The sequence below is a fragment of the Wyeomyia smithii genome, chromosome 3, assembly GCF_029784165.1.
Source record: "Wyeomyia smithii strain HCP4-BCI-WySm-NY-G18 chromosome 3, ASM2978416v1, whole genome shotgun sequence".
Taxonomy (NCBI): domain Eukaryota; kingdom Metazoa; phylum Arthropoda; class Insecta; order Diptera; family Culicidae; genus Wyeomyia; species Wyeomyia smithii.
This window is the reverse complement of record NC_073696.1, coordinates 241993537-242020801: the sequence shown is the minus strand read 5'-3', so window position 1 is coordinate 242020801 and position 27265 is coordinate 241993537. Positions and strand designations below refer to the sequence as shown.

The 27265-nt window shown below is 40.8% G+C and overlaps 1 protein-coding gene across 3 annotated transcripts; it reads right to left on the bottom strand.

The window, feature by feature from the left end:
* Window positions 1-1037: 1037 nt before the first annotated feature.
* On the bottom strand, window positions 1038-21703 carry LOC129730564 (serine protease inhibitor 88Ea-like). 3 transcript variants are annotated; one of them, XM_055689981.1, is made up of 4 exons: window positions 21500-21703; window positions 2053-2688; window positions 1876-1990; window positions 1038-1816 (listed from the first exon to the last, which is right to left on the bottom strand). In XM_055689981.1, the coding sequence occupies exons 1-4, from the start codon at window positions 21506-21508 to the stop codon at window positions 1290-1292; spliced, it is 1287 nt and encodes a 428-aa protein (XP_055545956.1). In that variant the 5' UTR covers window positions 21509-21703; the 3' UTR covers window positions 1038-1289. The 3 variants fall into 3 exon arrangements, with proteins under 3 accessions (XP_055545956.1, XP_055545958.1, XP_055545957.1); XM_055689983.1 differs by having other exon boundaries at window positions 2053-2707; window positions 21524-21703; XM_055689982.1 differs by having other exon boundaries at window positions 21524-21703.
* Between the last annotated feature and the right edge of the window lie 5562 nt (window positions 21704-27265).

Genomic DNA, 27265 nt, shown 5'->3' with positions numbered 1-27265 from the left:
TGTCAACGATTGCTATGATGAAGAACCATTCGCAGCAACTGCGATGCCAGAAAGGCTGAAGCATTTTTTCGTGACTGCGAAATGCGGAAGGTGTGAGGTGTATACAAACTGCAAATTGCAAATATTGCCAATAAACTAAGGCAATATTTCATCTAAGAGGATAATATAACTTTTCTCCTTGCATACTTATCTTATTTTGTGAACTAAACAGATATCTTCACTTGTTGCATGAGACAGTCCACGTGGATTGCGCCTCTTGTTAGGCAAGCGTTTCTCCTGACTTCAAATTGTTCGGGTATTTTTCGTCTGCTGCGTTCAAATTTTACTTCGCAATCTGTTGTTGTGAGTTTTACTTCATAAAAAAGTATTGTCATGCTTGTTGTAGGTGAAGTCAAACTTTTCAGACCTTCTAACCATCTTTAGAATGAAGATAGACACAGGTGCTCATTACGGAAGTCACTTTAGCTTCCAAGCTTAATTCTGCGCGATACTAAATATTTCTTATCGCGTGGTTGAATTTGCAACAGCAGCATGCGGCAGCAGTATTGCTAGAAAAATTCAATGTTGAGCCGTTCGTCAGACATTCAATCAGTTTGGGGTTATTACTTTTTCTACAAACATCGTAGTGCCTTATGGTCTTCAGAAAAGTTTTTCCCAGAAAAATTTCCTACAAATATCATGTATCGATATATTTTTATAGCCAACTGGACATCCCTGAAGAATAAGTTTTGAAAAAGGGGATTTTCCCATTATAAATCGTATGGAAACTTAAAAAATCGAGCGCAAGAATATAGTTCCAGCCATCGATCTGAAAAATCCGATAAATTTTCTTCTAGAGCAGGTGTACCTCAAGGTTCAGTTTCGGTCCAGTCCTGTGCAACATGTTTAAGTTTTCTTGGTTTACTTCTAAGAAGCACAAAGTCATTCATTTGTGATGATACAATCATTTCATAAAAGAAATACTTAATTACACACAAAACTTCCATTAAAAAAGAAAAAAAATACAATCATTAAAATAATCATTGTTCAAGCGTATATAATGGTCGTTATCTCAGTTAAAGCTTTTATTTCCATATTGTCTTTTTCCTTCACACTTCAAAATGCTCCACAGTAATGGTAACAAACATAAACTAAACATTTCATAGGGTTACGGATATTTTTGTTCGTTAATAAATAGTGACCACTGCTGGCCATCCATTCTCGTGTGTCACGAATCGGTAAGATAAAATAAAACCTTAAAAACTAAGCACCGCATGCGGGCTTGGAACACCACCTGCGCACCATCTCCCTCATTCCGGTTGGCGATAGACTCCGTTGAACAGTACCGCTTGCGTCGCGTAATCGTAGATAATGAACACAAACGGATGGTTGCAGTGGAACATGGCCGGATCCGCCGGACGTGATGACCGGAAGCTGAATGCTATCGTGCTAGACGCGGCCGTCGATCCTTCCTCGTCCACGGTGATCTTGGACTTTTGCTGAACCTCGTCGAACTCAATTTTGGTCCGCTTGGAAAAGCCGGAGAAGTCCGCGGTGTTTTCGAACAGTTTACCCATTCCCATGCGCTCGAGGACGGGCTTCATTTCGACGGTTTTCTCAATGCTAAATTTGGGCAGCTTGACGTCCACCTGGCGGGATATTCCTTCGCCGACTACCTCGCTGAGAATGTCCGGTGAGGCGGTCAATCGCGCCAATAGCTTTTCCAACGCATTTGGCTCAGCTGGTGGCAAGAATACGTACATTGACACGCGTGAGTTCTCGTCCTGGCCGTAGTATGGTAATTCAAGAATGTGACAGGCAAGTTTTTCATTGGCAGCTAAAACGTTCGACGAACTTTTTAATATTGTTAAGCGAATACGCACTAAGTCATCTTACCGTGGTTGAAGGTTCCCTGAACACGCATCATATCAACAAACTCCTGTCGCTCGTTGGAAATATAAAAGATTTCTTTCTTTGTTTCTTCCGGTTTGAATTTGCTTTGCCAAGTACCCTGTGAATGTGACAGCTCAAGTGAATGTTTGTCAAGCAGTGTTATTACGCTCAAGTACTTACCTTGAAGTACGCAGCATTTGCGATAGCCAGCTTTGTATTTCGGGTTATCGATCCCGGCACCAGGAGGTCCTTGATTTCTCCGCGCGTAGAGTTCTCCACCCAATTGTTGATATAGTTTCTTTGGGACTCCGGATCATTTTCGTAGTCTAGCTTCTCGATTTCGTCGAAGAACTTATCCTCCATGCATTCCTCCACTGGAATCGTCTTACCAAAGAACAGCTTGTCGATGGAGGTAAACGTGATGTCTTTGTCGTTGCTCAATCTTGTTGACAGAGATTTTTTGCCAATATTGTACGCCTGCCATACTACTGGCTTATCGGTAGTCCAGTGCAGTTCCAGTCCGGTGCGAAGAAGCTTTTCTGTGGTCGACTTTGCTCCGAAGTACATCAGCAGCAGCACGTGGTACAGACTGTACGGCGAGAAAAATACATTCTCGGTCGGTGTGGCGGCATTGATGGCCTCTAGCAGTTTCAATGTGAAGATCGATTCGCCCTTGTACAGCCGATTCCGTGATTGTGCACTATCTGCCTTGCTGTGCTGGATGTTATCGTCCTCGGCCAGACACTGTCCGTGGACGTTAGGTAGTGCGAGTGATGCCAGTAGCAGCACCAAAGCGGCGCACGGAATGGGTTTCATCTGGAAGAGAGATCAATGCCTAGAGAATGATATTTTCGACAGAAGAATGCTAGATCAACTTTTCTTGTTCTTGAAAGATCTTATTGAAAAAAAATGAAAATTTAATGATTAAATAAAGTTAAGAGCTGTAGAACAGTAGAGTGAAGACCAAAATAAAAAAATACTGCATAAAATTAATCCCAAAGGCGTGAAATGCTCCCAAATGCCAGGAGAAATAGGAAAGATAATAATTTCAAATAACGCTTTAATTGTATGAAAACAATTCAAAAAGCAGCGGAATATTGAATAAGACTGAAGTTAACTTAAATTGAGCTATAAATAATTCCAAAATCTAGAACACACAAACTAAAAGTTAGTCCCAAACTAACTTAAAAATAGTAGTCAGAAGACAGAAGAACCAAAAAAAATCGCTTAGCTTAAAACATCTGAAAAGAATATTCTAGAATATTGAAATTCTAAATTCAGTTCAAGCTGGGTAAAATATAACCAGCAATTAACCAAATTTAGTAGGAAACGGGAAGAATGCTTTCATCAGCCAACAAAAAAATATTTTAAAATTCATTTGAAAACAACTACAAAAAATAACCAAAATTTATAAAATAATAATAAAAGAATTAAAATCGAAGTCGGCTATCCGAAATGTGCTGAAATTCTCGTACTTCTTCCACTTATTAACACACGCCCATTTAGTATTGTGCCGTGTCAAATAAATGTTGTGTGAACACACGCCTATTTAACACTAAACATAGAAATCTAAAATAATTACTAACAATTTGGCTGAAGATGCTAAATGCTTTCTATCAAAAGTTGACAAGCAGTAAATTATCTCGAGCTTGACGACCGCAAATTTCGTAGTGCACCACGTATATGGTTACTTGGGATTAGTTTTACATCTTCAGTGTACAACAATTCAGTAGCTACCGCTTTGTGTGGATTGACAACGGCACCGGCCCCTTCCTAACGATCGTTAGGGTAAGAAAGTATGTTGTAAGGAAGGAGGTGTAACAGCCGTTGTTGTCGGATACCGAGCTTACCTTTGCAACACCACGACTGCGACAGAAAGGAAAGGTTGTATCACCGTGGTAAGTGACAGAATCGAATGATGCTGCGCGCGAAGTTAGCTTCTTACGAAGGCGAACAAAGTATCCTTAATGTCAAACACCGTGAAAATTCTACAAGCGGCGCGTGCGTAAACTATCCACCACCCGGAGAACCCAAATGTTTAAACATTTGTTTATGTCCAATAGAGTGGCAATATCTGTATGGAAAAAATTTCATCATCGAATTCCAAAAAGCAACCATGTACATTTTGTTAATTTGCTCAAAAAAACCATCTGTCCAAAATTTCAGCTCAATCGGACATGATTTAGGGGTGCTTCAAAGCGCTCAAAGTTGTGTTTTTTCGACCCTCGAAAATCTACCAAGGAGGGAGTACATAAATTTGGGAAAATCGAACCTTTTTGTTTCGATGCCAAATGATTTCAAAATGCATAAAACTACGAGTTCTGGTGTTATCTCGAAAAAAAAACTTCTGGAACCTTCTGGAACCGTTTTTTGGGCAACCGAAGCAAGGTTTAACATGGAATATTTTAGAACTGGCTCCTAAAATGACTCACTACTCGTTCCAAACCAGATGTAAATTATTTTGATGTTCATTAGGTATCTTAAACTTGAATTTCATTAGGGTGGTTCATTTATGTTTTACTAGGGCGGTTCAAAACAAAAACTATCTAGAAAGTTTTTCAATTTTTCAGGAAGGTTTATGTAAAATAAAACCTTTCAGAAAGATAAAAAAATGTCGAGCATCTAACATATTTTTCATTTTTCTGAAAGGTTTTATTTCACATTTCTCACTGTTGATGTTATATCATCATTTGAAATCATTTCAACCATTTTTGTTCTACTTTATATTCATCCTATCTCAGAGTTCAGATGAGCGTTCTACCAATTCCATAATTGAAGTATTTTATGTCTTTTTTTATTATCAGTTGAACTGTTGTGGGAGCTCTTAGCCGTATTTGAACGGTTTCGTTTATAGACTATGTTTGCTCTAAATAATATTTTAATAAAGTTGGTTAAACAGTTCTGCATAAGCCTGTTTTATAAAATTGTAGTTATAACTGATTAAAAACTGAGTAGAAGATACGTGTCACAATATGGTCAGGGTGCAACCAAACCGGACCAAGAGCCAAAAACATCATTTACGTTACTTAAAAGTCAAAATAATGGAACAAAGTTGCCGATTTTTCATTGGTTTACCATTACATGCACTGACGAAACTACCCTTGCAGCATCAATCATAGCAACCCATGAGTCAGCAGAAAAAAAATGACAGCCCTATCAGTCATTAGGGTAAGAGTGATGGCGAAAATAGTGAAGCTACTCCGTTCAGAAGTGTGCGCATTCAAAGAAGGGTGTCCCACCGCGTCGAAAACGGACATCGAGCTGTACTTTGAGGGCGCCGGATAAGCTCGTTCCGGCATCTACATCTTGGCACTCTTGGACAACAAGCAGAGCATCGAAAGAAATTTCGGTTCCGGACGGCCGATGACCCCGTCGGCGTAACATGGACGTACATGTCATGAAGCGGTAGCCCTGTTCACTGGTCTCGGAGCTGCAGGCAATAACGCAGCAGAATAAGGAGTTCAAGTCGATTTCCTCGGTGGATTACTACGTGACGGTGGTGATGGACGACGAGACCTGTCTCACTCTGGATGGTAACGACTGACAGGGCGTTTCGTATTTTACCTACTTCACGAAGGCAGTGAGCTCCGAGCTGAAGTTTATTTTACCCAAGAGTGTGTTGCTGTGGCTGACAATCCGCAAGAAGAGGATGCCGCTCTTCTTTTGCTCCGGACTGGTAGTGAATGGGGATACTTATTGCCCAGACTAATAGACATATCACTTAAAACAAATAATCAATCAATCCATCGTTCGGATAATAATAGTAGTTTACGTAAGCAACAGTAGCACCACCTGCTGCTGTGTTCGCGCTACGTCCTGTATCCCGACAACAGCGCTAGCGTACGTGCATGCTTCAAATAGGAAACTACGAAAATGTATGAGATAGCAAGACAGACGGCGTTGTCGCGCAACGACTGTTATTTGAATGAAAATTTGAAATGATCGTTTTTTGTGACGATGGAGATTGTTTCCAGTGTTACGTCTGTTAGTCTGTGCTTATGATACGAAGTGCCTGCCGGGAGTAGTGTCGTTCATCAAGAAATACCATAAGGGCGAAGACGCGGGTGTTCTGGCCGGATCTGGCGCCGGCCCACTACTCGAAGCGATCGTTGGAGGAGATGAAGCGGCTGAATATCGATGTGGTACCTAAATCGGTGAGCCCGCCCAAAGTCCCCCTGCTGCGTCCCATCGAGAATTTCTGAGCAAACCTGAGGCGTAAGATCTATTCCAAAAATTTTGTCACGAAAACTGAGGGGGGATTATTTAATAAAACGAAAAAGAAACTCAACAGTATGCCCACACGCATAATTAACTGACGAAAGATCGCTGGATTTTTTTGTATGTAAGCTAATATCCCTTCCATGGGAAATTTATTAAACTCAATCATCTGTTCCATTTTTCGAACTATATTCGATTTTTTTGACGATTTTTTACCCGTCAACATTGAAAAATATGATACAGACTTGGAAAAAATACCGCATCCAGACGGGACTTGAACCCGCAGTCTCCCTGTCTCCAAAATGGTGTTTTATTCCATTAAACTACTGGGACGGTGCTACTGTTTCAGAATTTATATTCGTATCAAATTCCTTTCAGTCGCAAAATAACGCCTGCACAGCAGTATGTGTAGTTGATAGGAGTTAGCAATAGAATAGGCGGCAGTGGAATGTGATACGATTATAGATTCTGGAACAGTACCACCGTCCCAGTAGTTTAACCCATTCCCGGCGGGGAGAAATAAGATTTTACTTCGAAAAATGACCTTCAAACTCCTATTACTCAGCAACAGTGGCCTAGCTATGGTTTGGTGGGCCTGGTGCGGTAACAAAAATGACTGGGCAGTTTTTCTTCCATTAAATAAATTGAGACAAACAAAAACTTAGATTTTTCTACTTACAGGGTGACAAAAAAGTCACACAGGAAAATCTCAATATTTCAAAGAATAAGAAGAAAATCTGAATCTGGCTTTCATAGCTTTATTCAGTAACTCATAAAGATACTTCACAGACGATATCTCGGAATTACACCACCTTTCTCTGATCGAACCAGCTTCAGACGTCTCGGAAAGTCGTCGCAAGCGGCGCGCACGTGCTCCATCGGCATCGCGTCCCAGATTTTCGTGATAACTCGCTTGAATTGCTCCAAATTTGTTATTTTATAGTCGTTCAGCCTCGACATCATGTATCCCCACACGAAATAATCCAGTGGATTCAGATCCGGAGGTGACGGAGGTCATTCATTCTTCGAAATGAAATCGGTCAAGTTTTCCTCACACCACGCCGGAACAACCTTTGCGGTGTGGGATGGGGCGCCATCTTACTGGAAGCAGTAGTAATCGTCTTCAAACAATAGTTCAGCTTGAGGCAGAAAATTTTTGTTCAAAACCGTGTCCAGGTAGTACACTGCGTTGATTTTGACCCCTTTATCGATAAAAATAAGAGGCAGTTTACCTCTCTTGCAAATGACTCCCCAAACCATCACGTCTTATTTTGAAACCGGGAAACGTTCAGCTTGTCCGCAGGAGCTTGCTCGAGGCTCACACTCCAAACTCGATCATTTTGGCGATTGACTGTTTGCTCCTTTGTAGCTTTGGTAACCCCATGAACCATCTGTTTTTTGTACGGTGTAAGTTTTAAATCCTTGCGCAGAAGCAGGCGGAATGATTCTCGGTTCATTTTAAGGTTCCTGGCCAGCTTCATGAATCCGGTCTCGTATAATCTTTTTCAGCCTTGGAGTTCTCACAGACCTTGGTCGTCCAGATCGTGCCTTGTCCTCGGTGCCTCCGGTCTCTAGGTACAGATTTATGGTCCGGTACACGAATTTCCGGTTGATTCCGAGCGGTTTTAGGTGTTTGAATATGTGTCCGAGTTTGTACCCTTTCACATATTCAGCGATAACAGCTGCTCTTAACTCTGCCATGGCTCACAACTCAATGTAAACAAACTGCACAGAAACGAAACTCTGCCACTTTGGGCAGCAAAGTTAACCCTTTCATTTGTCATATAGATGATATCAGAGTGATACAACGTGTAGGCTACACTGCCCCTGTTTACATAGTTGACGTAACAACCAACACCATCATTGCGAGAAAAACGCGTTTTTGTTATTTTAACCCAAATCATTATATTGAGATACAATTTCAACAAAATAGTCTGTCAATTTTATGAAGATTGATGTTTGAAAAGAGGCCCCATGGATTATACGAGTCGGCCCGTGGTAATTGATCCAGAAAAACCGCTACGCCAGTTTATGCGAATAAACATGTATTTTTCTCGCAGATTGTTCGCATAGCTTGGCGTAAAAACTTGACTACTTCCTACTCTGCCTCGCAATTGATTCAGTTTTATCAATCGTGTTTCGGTCAAACGTCAGTTATTGTCCATCGGCAGTTTCAATTAGATAAACACGCACAAACACACATACAAACACACAAACACATGCATAAAGACTTACTTTTACGCTAAGGTGGGTAATCGTTACATGGAAAAATGCAAACTTGACAGCACAGAGCCAGGACAAAGTTTTTCTTTGGTTCAATTTAGGCCCCCAGACAATGCTAAACCTAACGGATATGGATTACTCGTTAGCTATCGCTATCGATTAATCCACTATCGATTAATCCACTTCCGGTAGTGTCAGGATTGTTTTGGGCCCCAAATAGAACCCTTAAAACGTTCTGGCAAATCGATTAGGTTTACCCACCGTATAATACACACACGTTTCAATTATTTCATCTGATTCAAATACCAACTAGTTGGGGGAAAGGACACGGTGACTTTACACCTTCCTGAGGCTGAGTGTTTTGTAAAAATAATCATATACAATACAATTATTCAATTCCACTTTCCCCTTTACCCCTTTCCATGGAATATTTGTCGAATTAAACGACTTAACTTAGACAAACAGACAGTAGTTAGATAGTCGAATAAAACGACTTAATATAAACAATTGCACCTTGTATGGAGTGACGCCAGTTTTTAAAACCAATTGGCAGTTACGCCAAAACGTTTTTCCAATATTTCTCAAAAGTTTCAGAACAAAATGGTTTCCTTTTTGTTTGTAGTGTGTGTATCTTAGGTAAAGGAAGCTGAATCAACGAAAAAGTGCATTTTGGTCATTTTGGCTCTTACGTCAACTATGTAAACAGGGGCAGTACAGGCGACCCCAAAAAAGTGTGACCGGACTTTTTTGTCACCGTGTATTTATTCCGTTGTCCGCAAAATCATTAATTAGGTATTTAGATACTCACTTTCCGAGCCGTTTGGTTGGCAAAATCAGAAATTACAGATTCAAAATAAATGGAATCAGTGATTTCACGTTCGATTGATAAAATGGCATAGTTTGTTAATCTCAAGGTACTCATCGTTGACCTCAAATAGTTCTTGATCAACTTTAACTTAGAGAAACTTGATCAACTTTAACTTAGTGCCAACTGTTTTCGGGTGCATATAATCTCGGGTGAACGCAGATTATTTCCCTCGCTCTGTTTCATGTTTTTGTTAGCCACACAGCAACACAGATAGACAGCGTTTTCCAGACTTGGTAAAAACACCGCTCCGAGCCGCTCGGTGACATCGCCAAATTAAAAAAAACCAAGCACCACGAGCGTATTATCATCTTATGTGGCACCCTCTGCACTAACTGTAACGTGTAATATACATAGCAACGAGAAGCAGAGTACAAGAAGACGGAGATGCCACGAAGCAAAAAAGCAAGCAAAATAATTCGGGACTACACCGTGCGCTCTATGTAACTTTAGGAAAACACCAATGAAGAGATATCCGCTCTGTGGTGGTATTCTTCAGCTATATCTCAACTCTCCCAGCTGGTCTCGAGGTACGATGGTGGCCTAACAAGCCAGTCGTCGTAGGTTCGAGTCTCGGCTCGGGAGAGACTGTTAGTGTCAGTAGGATCGTAGCGCTAGCCCCGCAATTGTCCTGTACACTTAACAGTTGGCTGCGAAGTCAGTGTATAATAAACAGAAGGTCGAGTTCCGATACGGAATGTAGCACCAAGGCTTTGCTTTGCTTTTGCTTTGCTTTGGTGCTATTCTTTATTCTTCGCGTGCCGAATCATCGACCGAAGCACCCAGCTCAAGTGCGTGATACCTAGAAAGCAAGAGCTCAATTTTTGTTCCGCCTCTAGTGCGGTGCGTGCTTTACCAAGTCTGGTTTTCAGGATTGCAAAAAATCGTTCCTTCGTTGCGTGTTTCCACGTTGCATCGAATGTTTTCTGCGATCGCAAAACAGTCAACTTCGGCGTCAGTCGAATCACGAATCATAGTAAAATGAACATCGGTATCACGTATACTTTGTCCATGTGGATCACGAGAGCAAAGTGACGAGCACAAATACATGAGGTTAAGTTCAGATGGACAGGTTGACCGGTTCGGTGTTTGCAAGATTTTGGGACCCCTTGACTGGTAGGCCTGGTGCGGACCGCACCAACCGCACCCCCCTAGCTACGCTACTGCTCAGCAACTACAAGTACAATTGACGCAAACTGGGTTGCGTATTGTAGCTCGATCTATTCTCTAACACCATGCCGGAGACAGGTATATTGTGGGTTCAAGTCCCGTCTGGATGCGGTATGTTTTTCCAAGTCTGTTTCATATTTTTCATTTCGCTTATTTTTCGCTTCCCCAGCTGTATACACTGTCTGTCTTAATGAACTCAATTATTTGTCTTGTTTTTTTTTATATCACCATTTGTAAAAAGTCCATTTTTAAGGTGAAATGGTATTGAAGCCATAAATGGCCGCCTTCGAGCCATTATTTCGAATTTTTAAGGGTACAAGGCTCGGTTACAACTAACGCATCATCTATGAAAACGCTATTTTATGCTTGCTGCGGTGAAGCAGTATCGTTTCATAGATAATGCATTAACTATTTCCGAGTCTTGTGCTTTTGAAAATTCGAAGTGATGGCTCGAAATCGGCCCTTTGTGGTTCAACACAATTTCACCTTGATACAACGTTATTCAGCATTCAAAGTTGAATTACCCCGTGTAACTCAATTTTCGAATGCAATCAAATGCTATTGGCTTATAACATTCTCCTCTTTAATTAACTTTAAAAGTAACTTTTCTTCCAGAAACTGTTTAACGCAAAAGCTTATCCACCCGTTGCTGAGAAATTTGCCTTTTCAAATTGGACAGACAGAAACTGTTTTTTTTTTTTCAAACATGCTTAATTTTTTTTTTGAAAGCAACGAATATCTCATTTTAAGGAACTTATTTTTTAAGTATAACTTAAACTTAGTTTAACAAAATGGTTCAGTGTGGGATTTTATTTCAATTTCAAATATTTCTTTAATGAACAACAATGTATAATGTTATAACAGTCCATAGATTAAATTTTTAAAGGTTAAATAAAGTGAAATATGGCTTACTAGTTTACACGTAATTTGCCCGAACATCACCTGCGACGAGAAACAAATTAAAAAGCTGTCAAAAGAAAAATGGGCATATTTTTGTTGGGATTTGACTCGCTGCGTCTATTATTATGGTCTATTGTGATGGGCAAAATGGACATTTCTCGAGACCATAAAAAATTCAATGTTTTTTAAGTTTTTTCTCAGAAACATCTGTGAATGTTTCATTCAATATACCAGTATCGAATAAACCTCAATCAATCACTGGAACGATCTACTTGCTGCATTATAGTAGTAATGTAGTATAAGAGCTGCCTTCAGACGGCAATTGCATCTACCAAACCTAGACCTCATACTAACAACCCCAACAGTGCAGCAGTGAAGCCAGCTCGAAGCTACAACCTCGAACACGCTTTAGCCGAACTGGCGGCGGCGACTCGTCCACCAGTAAAAGCTTAATTTACATTCAATTATGACTCATCTTCCGACAACTTCCCAACATACCGCACCGTGCAACTTTACGTGCGTTTGTTTGGTTTCCCTTCCAATTCCGGCTTGTTCCGAGTTCCGCTAGGCACCGCCGCGCCGGCATGAAGTTTGTACGCCTAGCCTAGGTTGGGCCACATTTACATTATTGTGACTGTTGCATGCATGTCTGTCTATCTGTCTGCGCACGTAACTGCGCTGATATCTGCATTTTGTTTCGATGCAGCTGGCTGCATTATAGCCCACATGTGGTTGAGAGAAAAAAAAACACAAAAACCACTCGCCCCCACATTGCTTAGGGAAAGGAAGGAAAGCTGAATGGCATCCCCTCCTTCCTCCAGTCAATAACAAAAAAAAAACACTTATCTCTGGTTGATATTTGTCATTGATCGTTGAATTATGTGATCTTGGAAAGCACATTGTCACACGCAAATTGCGGAATACAATTGTGTGTAATCTGAGGGCACAGCCGTGCGCAGGATTTTCGTTTTGAGGTTTACGGAAGATAACATAATTTCATGTTGTTTAGGCTTCATTCATTTATCTTCGTCGTTTCTGAACTACAATGTTTTAAACCAAGTTTACGTTAAAATACATAGACTTTTTAGAAAATTACGTTTGAGACTACGTCAGTTAACTTCAGCATACTTCTTTAACTAATGCTTTTATCAAGTGTTTTTTTTCTGCCGCCTCTTCTACATCTCGCTGCGAACGTCTGTGTTAAAGAGTATTGAACATGCAATCGATTGTTGTTTCGTATGCAGTTGGGTTATAAAATTGAGAGTTATGATCATGAATGAGCTTTGAGGGTGGTACCGTAAAGATATAAAATCGCCTGATGTGCATCAATTATTGTAAAGAACTCGATTACTAATCAAAATCTATTCAACCTTAGCACGGATTTGTACTATACCACCCAATGTACCCATTCAAGATCGGACAAGCACAAACAACAGTTCTAAGGACCGTACCTTGCTCTGTAGGTATATCGGCGGCAACGCGAAACTGGAGTGCGACCGGTAACAAGATGACTGGAAAATCCCAAGACGCGCAAATAGATGATAACGGCGCCCCTTTCAACGATGATGACAACAAAAACAACCGCTACTGGAGCTGTAATAACGATTTACAGTTGAAATTAGCAGATGGCAGTCATTCAGGGTCCAATCTGCTGCTGCTGAGTGATGAAATTGCACCGGAATGACTAACTGCAGCGCATTATAGGAAGAAAATAGTATTGCACTTATTTGCAACGGTTACCTGCCGCCAGTCGTGAATGATTGTAGGCACTAATGAAGCCGGGCGATTTTAATAGTAACTGTACTTCTGGAATGTGTGTGTATGAGATCGGGAAACTACGTGGCTAGATCGCTGAGCGTCGCCATTTAGCTAAGGTTACTAAACATTTGGAAATTCCCTTGCCACACCTTTGTTTATGCCGGCAGGATGATGATTAAACCTAACCGAGAGTTGGATACTGCGTCATTTCGACGCTCTCAGAATGGCTCGATGGAACGATTTGCGGTGAGAGGAATGTTTATCTTTTCATTGTCACTGTCAAAATAAGCGAAAGGAATAGCTAAGCAAGCTTCAAACAGCACGTCTAAGCATTTTTTTACGATAGTAGCGACATCATTATTTACAAACCTGTCGTGTTTTGTTAGGGGTTTTCCGTTGCACACACACGCTCACCCACACTTTTTTACACACTGTTCGTTCTTCATTCGGCAATCTGTTCTCTGTGGCTCATTCATGTTAAATTGAAGAAATTTCACTATGGGAGCTAAAGAATTTATTCTGTAGTTTGTACTGTTTATCTGAGGAGTAGCAGCGGACATCGCAAACCCAAAATTTAGTTCTGCTAATCGCTAATCCGCTAACCAAAAACAAACTCGAATTGCGAAACATGGTTAGCACAGTATTCACTAATAGCTAACTGTAAAGTTACTTTTCTTTTACAATTACTATTTTTAAGCTTATGTACTGTTAGTTATTTCAGGGTACTGTCGACAGTAACTATAAGTTACAGTATAGACTGTTTCGAAAATTATAAATACACTAATGATCAGCAGCCATTTCAAATAACGTATTCAGTCAAATTTTGGCTGCGTCCTGTTGTTTACATGAAAAGGAAACAGATGTCATCTTTCTTTTTAACCCTAGAAAGATAGTCTGCGTCAATTTGACACCTCACTTTTACTGATATTGCCCTCTTCTTATTCAAATAGTGCGGATCCGTTCTCGTTTTTCGAAAAATTCGCAAGTTTCTGGTATTTGTTATGTATTGATGTGTTGACACCGTAATGATCGATCGCTCATTGTTAAATTTTAAACAAAAAATTGCATTTCAAATGATTTAAAATTCATGCATCAATTTAACGTCAAAATAAGATTATCTTTCTAGGATTAACGCAAGTTTGGAAATGCGTGGCCTTTCTTCTTTCGACCAAAGAAAGCGAATTGTGCACAAACGAGGCACCGTGAGTGGTATTTTGATCAGAAAATTAGCCATAGAAGAATGTGTGAGTGTCGGAGCAGTTCCAGCTGCATTACTGAAGTATGGTTAAGAGTATACGTTTGCGGATTTTCCGAGACGTGGTAGAAAAATCTGGGCCTGCTGATCTCATACTGGACAGCATGAATGCCAGATGTTTTTGAAAAATGTCTGCAACTGCTCGAAAACCATAAAAATCTGCTGGAAATCTATTGAAAATCTGCAAATATCTGCGAATCAATGAAAATCTGAGGACTCTAAAAATTTGCGTGTCGCAGACGAATCTGCACATCTGGTTTCCCTGCGGAACAGGAAGATAAGAGAATACTACAAGCGGCCTCCTTCAGCATCAGTAAGAGATGTGGTAGCAAAGATGACTAGAACAAGATACCTGACTCTTGCAGAAATCATCGGACATGATTGTCGCTGCGCGTGAGCAAAAGTCGAACTAATTTATACACTGTTAATATGATAAATACGTAACGTCAAAATCAACTGACGACAAGGCCAAGACATGACTGCTGAAAGGTGAAACAATTTTTTCAGTATCCATGTGGACGACTTTACGGTGCTGCCATCTGAAAACTGATATAACGTGTACGAATGTTTAGTTCTCAAACATGAAACTTTCCGGAAGAATCAAGTATTATCGGCGCATCATTTAAAATTAAGCGTACCATCAAAACTTCCTAATAACTGCTATGAGCACGCTCTACAGCCAAGTTTTCCACTCTTGCCGAGGTTAATAAAGCAAAAATCGGGTATCCCGGTAAACCTGATCATATGCACAATGGTTCTGAAACCTGGTTTTCGACTCCAAACTTTAAGTTTTGGTAGAATGGGACCTGAAAATAAATATAATTCCTCAATATAAACCCCCACTCTGACAATCAACTTCACACTTTTCTTTCGTACGTATATATGCAAAAAATAAGGCAATAGCATTAAGTGCAAAAAATGACAATATCATTAATCTGCATGTTATCTTAATAGTTGAGCTGACCGAACTGCTACACCTTTCTCATATACAATCTTGAACAGCTTAACGATCGATGACGGACTATGCACGATAAATCGGTTTTGCTCATAGTGACAATTTTATGAGAACTTAAGTTATCAGATGTCAGCACTAACTGTCGGAAATCGGTCGTGTTCAAAATGTATGAAAAATATGGAAGTTAAGTATCTTGTTCTAGTTATCTTTGGTGGTAGGTACCTCAACGAATAACGTTATGCATGCCAAGGAAAGAATGGGCCTACAGATTTGTCGGAAGCAGGAGCAAACGAAGCACAAAAACTGCCAAAAATGTTGGAAATTTCAAGAAAAATTGGCCGAAAGAGGTGAAAAGGATCGGAGAAAGTACTGTGCAGAAGCTTAAGAGTGGTGTTAAGAGAAAAGTTAGATAACTTGGGTACCCTAGCAAAAATAGGTACAAATTGAATTAAATAGGAAATGAAACATTATTATTGAGCATACTTGAGAATACATTGATCAAAACACTCCTATATATTTTGTTTTATCCAAGTATGAAAGGGTATTGATAGTTTTCGGAACAGTCTTCGGGACAGTTTCGATCATAACACGGCATCATGAATCTAAAAAAAATCGTTAACTGGTCATGGTGTTTGAATAGAAATATTTGTTTTAACTGCAACTTTCTTCTTCTTCTTGAGCAGCAGTCACAGAATAGATATGCGAACTTTGAACAAAACTCTGCTGCAAATCCTAGCCAACGCTTTAGCATTCGTTTTTCGCTGTTTTATCCTACATTGATTTTACAGTGCGTCGTTCGAACAGTTCATTCCAATAGTTTGAACATACAACAAAAATCTATTCTGTTTTTGCTTTAATGACCAGACAAAAAGGTCATCTCAAATCTATCAAATTTAAGTTAAGATAGGACACCTCATTCAGGAAATTTGAAAAAAAAATAATTCAGTAACAATTGACAATCAACAGGAATAGAAAATCAAATAAAGTTTTCGTACACCCCGCGACTGTCTTAACCAGTTAATTGAATTGAGTAATTTCGTTGGAGTTGGAAACCGAATTTTTCTACTAACGACAATAATTTTTTTCTCGTACCGTTTATTTTACCTAACATTTGCGAGCAATGCATATCAGACGCGTTATACACAACACTGCTTGCGACATTAGGTACAATGTGAAAAAAGGATTGTCGCTAATCAAGATATTCGGTTTTCAACTCGGGCAACAACGAAATTCATTTAAAAAAGTATGTCTATTAAAACATTGCACGTATGCGGGTGATACTGTACAATTATCATGAAAAAGTATTCTCGCTATACCAATACCGGAGAAAATGAAGAATTCTCTCGACGAAAGAGTGGCGAATCTTTTTGATTTTTGGTTTTGTTTGCAAGAGAGACCGAAATAATTCTTCACCACGAGCAGGTATGAATAGTATGAGTGTAATAAAATTTTGAGTGTAAAATACGTCCTCTCCACCGCTAGACGTTGCTACTTAAAATAAAGAAATTTGGTCACGTTTTTGGTTCTTTATTGCATATCTGTTATGTGATAGCAGCTTGTCTGAGCATCCGATCTGTATGTCAAAGGCGGCTCAAACAGCGACTGATCCAGAGCGAACGGCTGAACTATCAATTCATGGGTTTACCTTCCCACGCACCGACGAAACTACCCATGCAGCATCAATCAGAGTAACCCTTGAGTCAGCAGAGAAAATTTGACAGCTCTATCAGTCGAACTCTAACCGTGTTGGCGAAAACAGTGAAGCTATTTCGGTCAGAAGTGTGCGCGTTCAAAGAACGGTACCTTGCGACGTTGAAATCCTACATCGTGCGGCACTTTGTGGACGCCAGGTACGCCTGTTCCGGTATCTACAACGTCTTGGCACTATTGGACAACAATCAGAGCATTAAAACCGACGACCCTGAGAGACAAGAAGCTCCAAAGAATGCTAAAGAGATAGACCGAGGGAAAACTGCCTACATCGCTGCGTGCGCTTGGCCGGAAAATCGGTGCAACCGGCCAAACAGTGAAAAAGTATCTGGTGAACATGGATAAACATGTCAGGAAGCGTCAGTTTCATCCACTGGTCTTTGAAGTACATACTACAGTGGCGGCGATAGAGCAGAAGGGCGCGTCGGTTCCGTGTTACTAGGGAACGAAATGTCATTAGGTGGAATCGCTTTAAGGACCGTCTATGACCGTTAAAGGAGAAAACCGACAACGTAAAGGATGGATTCTACGAACTTTCTGAGAAAATAAATAGAAAGTCTTCGAAAAGTTCGAAAGAATTCTTTCGTGCTATTATTGGAAGGAACAGTCTCCACTTTACCATTACCAACGACAATGGCTTGAAGCTAATTTCCTCCTCAGCGGCCAAGAGATAGGCCATCTGTAATATCCATTTTGCACGTCTGAACATTCGGAAGCACATCTGGATACACTCCGGTGGAGTGGCCCGCTCCTAGATCGACCACATGCTGATCGACGGCCGGCACTTGTGCGATCTTTTCTGGGGCCAAACATCGTTTCGGATTAATATCGCGTGGTAAACAAGATTCGCGCTTGGCCGTTTTTAAATCGAGATCGCCGAGGAAGATACGTCTGAACATCCAGAGGTTATCAGCAGAAGGAGTTGGTGCATAGTATACTCAGAAAGTTGATAGAAGAATCGAAGTTTGAGTAGACCTAAACGAGCAGTGGAAGCACATCCACGACGGGGTCGATGAAACAACGCGAGGGTGATAGATATGACAGTTAGAACTACGCGTGGTGGGTGATTTGATGGTTTAACCGGCTCGAGACACGTGAACACTTCGATCGCGTCCTCTCAGAGGCGGAGAACTGCTTTACCAGATGCGACACGAGGAGGAATTGAGGAAGATGGACAAGTTGTTATTATCCGCCAACTATGAACAAAGTGACAAAAACTTGCTGACAGTTCAAGAACCACAAAGCGGCTGAGAGGGACGGCTCGCCGGTCCAACTTTTCACTGTCGTAAGCGAGGGTATGGTCTGAGGAGGAACTGCCTACCCAGTTCTAACCAGTAGAAGGACTCATATGCTCTATCTATAGGGTGATCTATGAGAGTCATAGACACCGCTATAGCCACTATTCAGACACAACCCTCCTAAATACTGCATATCAAATTATCTTCCCGTATCCTGTTCTATATGCTGAAGCCGCTGAGAAAGCCTTTGTTGGTGTAATTTCGAACGAGCGATCTAAAACGGACCAGTTATTTACCTTAAAACAGATCCTCGACAAGTTTCAACACAAGCTGCAGACATATGCCCAATAAACAATTTCGTTGGTTCAGTCGAAGTCCGATTCATAAGCGGTAAACGATAGAGCGGGGGCCTAGTGTGGTTGGTAACGTCTCCGCTAACCACGCTCGACGCCTGGGTTCGAATCCCACCGCCGACATAGGTGTCGATGGTTGTGAGGTGGCGTGATCCACTCACAACCAACCCAACTGGTCTAGATTCAATCCTAGCCGACACCGGGAGATTTTCTGAGGCGCAAAATCTCTGGGATCACGCCTTCCATCGCATGAGGAAGTAAAGCCGTTGGCGCCGGTCCGTTGATAAACGGGTCGTGAGTTAGGGTCCTGGGTGTGGAGTCGCCTCCCTGGGCGTCGGTGATTGGCCACAACAGTGGCGGAACTAGACCGACGGAAAATAAGCGAGAAAAAAAAGCGGTAAACGAAGAAAATTGCTTGTTTGCTCATCTGTTTATAAACTTAAAGGCGGCGTACGATTCAGTGAAACGTAACAAGCTGTGGCAGAATCTGATTGAACATGATTCCCCAACAAAACAGAGTATCGTAGAGCTTTGGGGTAGGTCTTTACGGCTTTTAGAAAGTAAGCTGCGAAAACTAAACTCAGCATAAACAATGCCAAAACAAAGCTCATCGTGGATAACAGAGCGCACGATAGTTTTACGGGTGTTAGTGTAGCGGTGGTGATGGATGGGAATACTTTCGAAGTGGTTGAGCGCTCGGGTTCTTTGAGCGTAGGGTCCTGCACTGCTAATTTAGCGATCAGCGACTCGAAAGTAGTTTCGCTAATTCAAAAGTAAGCGAAATCGGTAATACGCCTATCAAATATTAATATCGCTTATTAGAAATTAAGGGAGTCTTACATTTCAATACAATCATTTTTCCTTCCACAGAGATACATAACATACATTTGATTGCTGAACTGAACCAACCCATTTTTTTTGTCAGCTGAAAGTGCTATATAAAAGGCTAACGCCAAAAACATAATTTCAAAGTACTGTACTCAGTACACAGAAAAAATCCGAATATTACGCTGTAGTTGAGTTTTTTTTTGCAACTTAAACTGGTCAAGTGCCAAATGGAAAAGTTTCAAGTGGCCTCGTGGTTTTGTCTAAGAGAAGCAAAATTGGCTTTTAATAATGAAAAAAGTTTAATGAGATCTTTGAACAAAAGCTGCCATCGTTATACAAATGGGATGGAATACATATTGTAGAAGGTATGCCAGAGAATATATTAAAAAAGGCAATAAAACATTGTATATGTCAACATAAGAAACATCTAGAGTAGTTAGATAAAAGTTTTTATTGCTTCTATAATATGTTAATTACATTTAGTCAACATTCTGCCTTAATCGCTCTCAAGTTAGCTTATTAGAAGCCATCGCTTTGTTGAACTATTTCATTTGTGTTGATTTACTAAATCATTCAACTATTGTGACACCACAAAACAAAATTAGCTTGTTATTGACACTGCAAATGTGCCAATTTAATTTGGTGACCTGCCCGAGTAGCAAATTCAGCAGGCGGTTGATATGGGAATATGGGCGAAATTACTCATTGGACCACGAAAAAGCAACAGCAGGCGGATGCGCGGTAGAAAAAAAATAACACAACTCATACCTATTGTTGATTGTTCTTTGTCTATTCCGTTCAAAACCATGGAAACTCTTCAATGTTTGCTGTTTTAAAATCCGGTCGAACATGGGAAAAAAGCGCTACTGGTTTTGCGGTGTTAAAACAAGGTACTTACACGAGAAATGAGCAACCGGAGCCAGCATATGAACGATAAATTGAAATAGATACAGGAAATACTTCATCCAATCTTAGCTAGGTCTGTTGTGTGGCCTTTTGTTCGCCTTCATAGAATAAAGTAATGAATAGGAAAAGAAAAATTATGATCACCTTCCTTGGGCCCGGGGGGTCTTAACCTGGCAACATTATCAAACATGCAACCGAAATCGAAATAGAAAATACCCCTACTCTTCGTAGACGTTTTCGAAAGAACCAGAACAATAGAAAAATATATCAAAAACACAACTAAATCTTATTCAGCCCCAAAAAGACCGATTGCATTCGGACAGCCAGCGGTTTCTGTTCTTCTACCCAAGCGATGCGGGCGATGTCTTATCATGTGAGTCAGTAATAGACTCCGGCTGTATGCAATGCATAACGATGAACTTACGATGCACGTCGAAAAAACAAACCGGATCAGTAAGTGTTGTGCTTGTTTCCCAAACACAGCGGAGAACTATCTCCTTGATAGCAGTCAACGATTCAAATTCGCGAATTGTATAAACAGTTTACTAATACAGAAAAAACGCCATCTTTCATCCCCGTTGAAGGTCAGCCGCCACTTGCGTTGAGCCCGGTATGGAGACAGCAGTATGGTTGCTGTTGGTCATACTAAAAAGGATGGCGGACACGACACTGCTGTTGAGGTGATTCCGTCACCTCACCCCGCTACAATGCTTTTCTTCATGTGCTTCATCCCCAGTCCCATGAACTCGACCGTATATTTTGAATTACGTAAAACAACTGACGCCAAAGGGGAGCCATGATTCAATTCCGAGTTACTCAATTTCTTCGCGGACTGTGCCCCGCAAGACAACCGGAGACCAACAGAGGCACTTTCGTTTTCTATTTTGCCCTAGCAGCTGAAAACCTCTATTCCGCGGAATGATAGCTTTATTGTTACAACATATTGAGGAAGCTGTTACACGGGGTGCATCTGATTTCATTGTGATAGCAAATTGACCCGTGACGGCAGAGGAAAGACCATGATCATCGCCAATTACCGATCTACTAATCACGCAATCTCGCTTTACTGGCTTTGCCCTTGCCTGGTTAGTTCACATTGTGTCTCTTCTCAACGCTAATCAGTTCACAGTCCATGTTGTTCTATTAATTTGATTTCGGGAAAATCCCATTTATACCTCACACACACAGAGAAACGCTTTAACTAAGTAGTAACAAAGAATCATATAACCCAAAAAACTTAAACCATACCACCGCCATATTCGAAACACGTACTTTTATCTTTTCTCCTTCTTCGATCACACCGCTAGTATAATCGGTTGATTACGTTTTAACACAAACTACGAGACGATCGCAAAGCAAGCCGGTCTAAACACCACGAGGTGTACTAGGAAACTGATCGCGCAAAGTGATCTACCGCGTACGACCTGCTCAACCGAACTGAGCGCGATCAGCTTCGTAACGCGAACTTATCAACAGCCGAAGCCGCGTTGGGTTTGTGCTCAACTCCAGCAGGCAGAGGGAAGTCCATAAAAGTTGCGTTATTATTTATAAATTGATCATTCAATTATTACCTGTTATAAAAATCGACGTCATCTATGGATGTACCTCTTTTAATCTAACGAGAACCGAACCGGTTTTCCACTTCTATTCGAGAACCGTAGCCGCATTGAGCGCAATTTCGAGCTTTGTACCGCCGCTGATTACGCGATGGGCTAAGCCCGGCAGCACTTTCTCATTACTAATAACTGCGGCAATGTTTTGGTTCCGGTGGGGAATTTACGCTCGCGAGGTTCTAATGAAACCTTAGGCCGTAAATAGGGAGTACTCAAGGGTAAGGTGTTTTCTTTCTGATAGCGTCTTTCATTTACTACTGTGAAAAAATCAGTTTGATATTTTTGTTTCTCTTAGTTCATTAGATTCAGAAGAGCATAAGCTCAATATTAAGTTTCAATTGTGCGTTAGCTATAAATGAATAGTTACATACAATTTTACAGACTATTACTTTAAACTTAATTTTAAAAATGATATTACTCTTGACAGAATAAGTTCCTCTCATAATGAAACCGGCCAGAGAAACGTTTGCGAAGGTTTCTCCAGGAATTTTTGATTGGCGATATTGGTTGGATGAACGAGGTTTCGATATTACTCTTCTTCTTGAAAAAATAAGAGCTTCTTATAACAAAACAGGTCAGAAGACTTTTCCTCTTGACAAAAAAAAGTCCCTCTCATAAAAAAACTGGCCAGAGAAACGTATGTGAAGGTCTCTTCGGCGATTTGTAATTGACGATATTGGTAGGAGGAACGAAATTTCGATATAACTCTTCTACATTATGTCAAAAATTTCAAAACTTCAATAATATCAGATATATAAAAATATCGAAGCAGTCAAAAATGCAAAATATGAACTTTTTTTAAATTCTGAACCATCAGAATGATATAAATGCTAAAAGCAAATAAATATTGAAAATTACAAGATGTATAAGAATTGTTTATAGATCAAAAGTCAGAAGCTGGTAAAAACTTCAAATTATTCAAGTTATGGAACGTATGGAAAAGTTTAAAAAATTCTCCAAATCTCATTGGCGAAAAAAGGATATAGATGTTTAAACTTTACCTCCCACCCAACAAGCGTGAAACAGTATCTCTCGAAGATCGACAGATTCGGCACGGTTGTAACGCAATTTAGTTACACTTCTTTTAACAACCGGTCTTTCGTACGTGATCGATACTAATTATTCACGTAAAAAGTTTCCTAGTACTAACCAACACTTGTTCTTAGTGGAGTTGATTTCCGTAACTAAAATGGAAATCCCAAATTGTGATTGAAATTTCAAACTGATTGTTTGAAATGAAGTTGAAGCTAAAAACTAAACAAAAACAAGATCAAAAAATATCTTGTGATTTGTTTCAAATGCTCTACGTAATATTGTACCAAGTGTGTGACGCATTTAGTCATCACATCACATCGAAGAGAACAGTTAAAATCAAGCAAAATCTATCAAAATTCCCATGTGTTGATACAGTATACATACTTTTTATCCTGGTGAAACATCCCTCAGGATTTCACCTGTGTCACAATGTAACACCAACAAACTCGATCCATGGCAGCTTGTCTCAAGTTTCTCACACTCACACTTCCAGGATCTTGCTCCACTTAGTCCAACCACTTAGCTCGTTGCGCACCTCTACCTCTTGTACTGGTCTGATACAAGACGATCACAAATTTTCATGTCCTAAGCACACGCCTTTCATTAGTGCTTGCAAGTCATCCTCGAGCATTGTCCATGTATCGTGCCCGTAGAGGATTACCGGCTCTCTGAGCGTCTTGTACTTGGTGCACTTGGTACGGGGGCGAAATTTGCCAGACCTCAATGTCTTAAAGAATCCGTAGCAGGCACAAATTCCAGCTACAATACGTCTGCGGATTTCTCTGCAGTTGTTGTCTGACGTTATCAATGATCCGAGGAGAACAAATTCATCAACCACCTCGAACGTATCTCCGTCGATCACTACGCTACTGCCTATGCTAGCAGATACTTGGTCTTCGACGTATTCACCTTCAATCAAACCAATTTTCTGTTGCACGTTTCAGCTTAGTGTACTGTTCAGCAACCGCCTGGAAGTCCTCCCGACAAGGTCCATGTCGTCAGCGAAGCAGACGAACTGACTAGATTTATTGAAGATGGTGCCCCCCCCGCATGTTAAAGGCCACACGTTTCATAACATCTTCAAGCGCAATGTTGAACAGGAGGCAGGAAAGACCGTCGTCTTGTCGAAGTCCCTTGCGTGTTGATACCGCACCCGAAATCTTCACACAGCATTGTACACCATTCATTTTGCAAGAAAGCCATTTTCGTCCCAAACTTTCCTCAGCTCTAAACGATCGATAGTGTCGTAAGCAGTCCTAATTGATGATCGATGAATAGGTAATGAGTGAGGACTTGGTAGGCGACACTTTTAGAGGATCTGGCGCAGCGTGAAGATTTGGTCCGTAGTCGATCGCCCATTCACAAAACCGGCTTGATAACTTCCCACAAACCTTCGCGGCGAGAGACGGTGAAGGGTTATCTGGAACACTTTGTAGCACATTGTAGGCTACGTTGAGAATCGTGAACACTCGGTAGTTGTCACATTCCTTGTCGTACTTGTCGTAATTCTTGTATATTGGGGATATTACTCCCTCGTTCCACTCCTCGGGTAGCTGTTCTGTATCCCACATCTGGACTAACAGCTGATGCAGACAGAAGCCAACCTACCCGGGCCCAGCTTGATAAGCTCGCTGCGATGCCATCTTTTCCAGCTGATTCGTTGTTCTTGAGCTGCCTGATAGTATGCTTAACTTCACATATCGTGGGGCGGTATTAGGGTTTGCAATCCCGGGAACGATTTCCCGGGAATTGCCTCTTCCCGGAATTCCCGGATACCGGGAATAGGAATATTGATTCCCGGGATTCCCGAGCTTCTCGGAAAATTCTTCATACAATATTGCAATAAAACTAAATATCGTATCAAAATACGAAACTTACGTCGTAGAAGTGTAGAGCAGCTTCATAGTGTGCATTATACGAAGCAAATATTTGCTTGAAGCGACGATCAATATTTACTTGCCGTGTAATATCAAATTATTTGCTTAATTTACTTGTCAAAAATATATGCTGTCTTATTCAGTAAACGATGAATTAAGAATTAAGAAATATTTTCTTCGTCTCATGTCTTTTTTTGCTAGTGAGTTTACTTCTAGTAAACTAGTAAGCGGATAGTTGCTTGATTTTTTCTTTGTTTATTGACAAAAAAATTTGAAACCTGTAAATTGATAAAAAAAAATAGAAACCCGTAAATCAATGCGACCAGAAATAAATAAATTAATAAAACTCAGGCATTGTAACTTAGGTTGTGGCCGCGATTTCACATTAATTACGAAGGCATTCAAATGCTCTAAAGTCTGGCTGCCAAACACTCAACTTTTTTTACTAAAGTATGCCTGAAGGGCACTGGGTACTGAAATGCCACTGCGACATTCTTGCTGATTGTCTTTTGTGGCGGAACACTCAGCTTTATCTTCAACAAACTAAAAGTATTGGACTCTTCAGTTTCTAATGAAATGTAGCAAGAGCTGGAATCGGTGATTTAGAAGTATTTTAGAAATCAGACACCAGCGGTGATTCAGCGATCTTAAGCAAAGTTTTGCAAAAGGAAACTACATTATTTGGGCCTAACGAAAAATTGTCAGCGGAACTGAGGCGATTGATAGACGATTGTTCACGAATTTCTGGAGTGAACTTGAATAAATTTTGTTCTTCAATTGATAATTAAATTGTAAACGATTGTTTGAAACTTTTCATTAATAAACTTTACTTGAAATCTCATTTTTGCTAAGGATTTTTTCCTTTCCCGGTTCCCGGAAATTCCCGGGAAATGAGATTTTTCATTCCCGTTTCCCGGGAAATCTATTCTCGGGAATATTGCAAACCCTAGGCGGTATGTCTCCATCATCCGCCATGCTGACGAAGTCGTCCTTCATACTCTCTTGATCCTCTGCCTCTGCGTCATTCAGGTGTTCATTATAGTACTGCTTCCACCTGTCGATCACCTCACGTTCATCCGTCGAAATTCCTCTATCTTAATCCCGACACATTTTAACTCGCGGTACAAAGCTTGCGCGGGATGCGTTTAGTTACTTCCCAGCAAACCAAAAGTCGTATAAGGATGTTAATTCAAAGTCGCTCAAATGTTCGTATCAAGTTTCAGATTACAAAAGATGCAGCATTAAATTTGTTCATATCGTATAAAACATAGATCGTATAGAACGCATTACTAGGTTATATATGAAGCAATTTAACGTGTCAAATAAAATTGTGAAAAGCGTCATTCCTCTAAGTCGTATAGAATGCGATTTAAAGTTTTAAATGAGGCCATTTAAGATAGCCTGCGAAATTATACAAAATTATAATCAATTTTTTTCCACAATGTACGTATATGGCCTCCAGATTTGTACACATAGGCGCACTTCATGTATCTTATATGAACATTTTTCACCAAATAGGGATTAACTTAACAGAGTTGAACACGAGTTATATGAACCAATTTGTTTGTTGGGTTGTGGAATCTCCTTATTTCTTGAGAACAATACAGCTGCTCTATTTCGTCAAGAGCTGTAGCTTCCAGGCGGAGCTTTTTGTTCGCGGAAGGTGAGTCTGCTGTTTTCAATTCTATTCGTATCGGCTCAGGTTATGAAAAATCATTCGCTACAGTATCAATATCCGCGCAGCACTCTTCTCGTCTAGAATCGCTTGACACTCTTCGTCGAACCAGCCGTTACGTCGGCTGCTTTCGCAGTGCTCCAGCAGTCCTCCAGAGGGGCTTCGGTAAGTACTCCCTTATCCAGCAACGCTGCCTCAAGGCTTTGCGCGTACTTAGTAGCGACTTCGGAGAGTTTAGGTCGCTCCAGATCATATCGCGGTCAAATGTCTTCGGTGCATTTTGACCATCCGGAGATAGTGGTCAGAATCGACGTTTGCGCCCCGATAGGTCCGGATCGATTTGTGTTTCAGTCTATTGCGCTGATCTCCAGGTGCATCGATATGGGAGGCTCTGCTGGAAGTAGGTACTGCGTATGGCCATGTTCTTGGAGGTTGCGCAGTCAATGTGTCGACGGCCGTTTTTGTTCGTGAGCCGATGTGCGCTGAACTTTCCAATAATCTGAATTTCTCCTCCTGGGCAACCTGAGCGTCAAGATCTCCGATTACGATTTTGATGCTATGTTTTGAGCAGCTATCGTATGCGCGCTCCAGCTGCGCGTAAAAGGCGTCCTTATCGTCATCGTTACTTTGTAGGTGAGAGCTGTGCACGTTAATGATGCTAACGTTGAAGATACGGCCGCTGATCCTCAACTCTCTCATACTGTTGTCGATTGGTCACCATCCAATCGCGCGCTTCCGCATTTTGCTCATCACAATTAAAGCTGTGCCCAATTCGCGTGTGTTGCCGCAGCTCCGGTAGATGGTGCAAGCATCT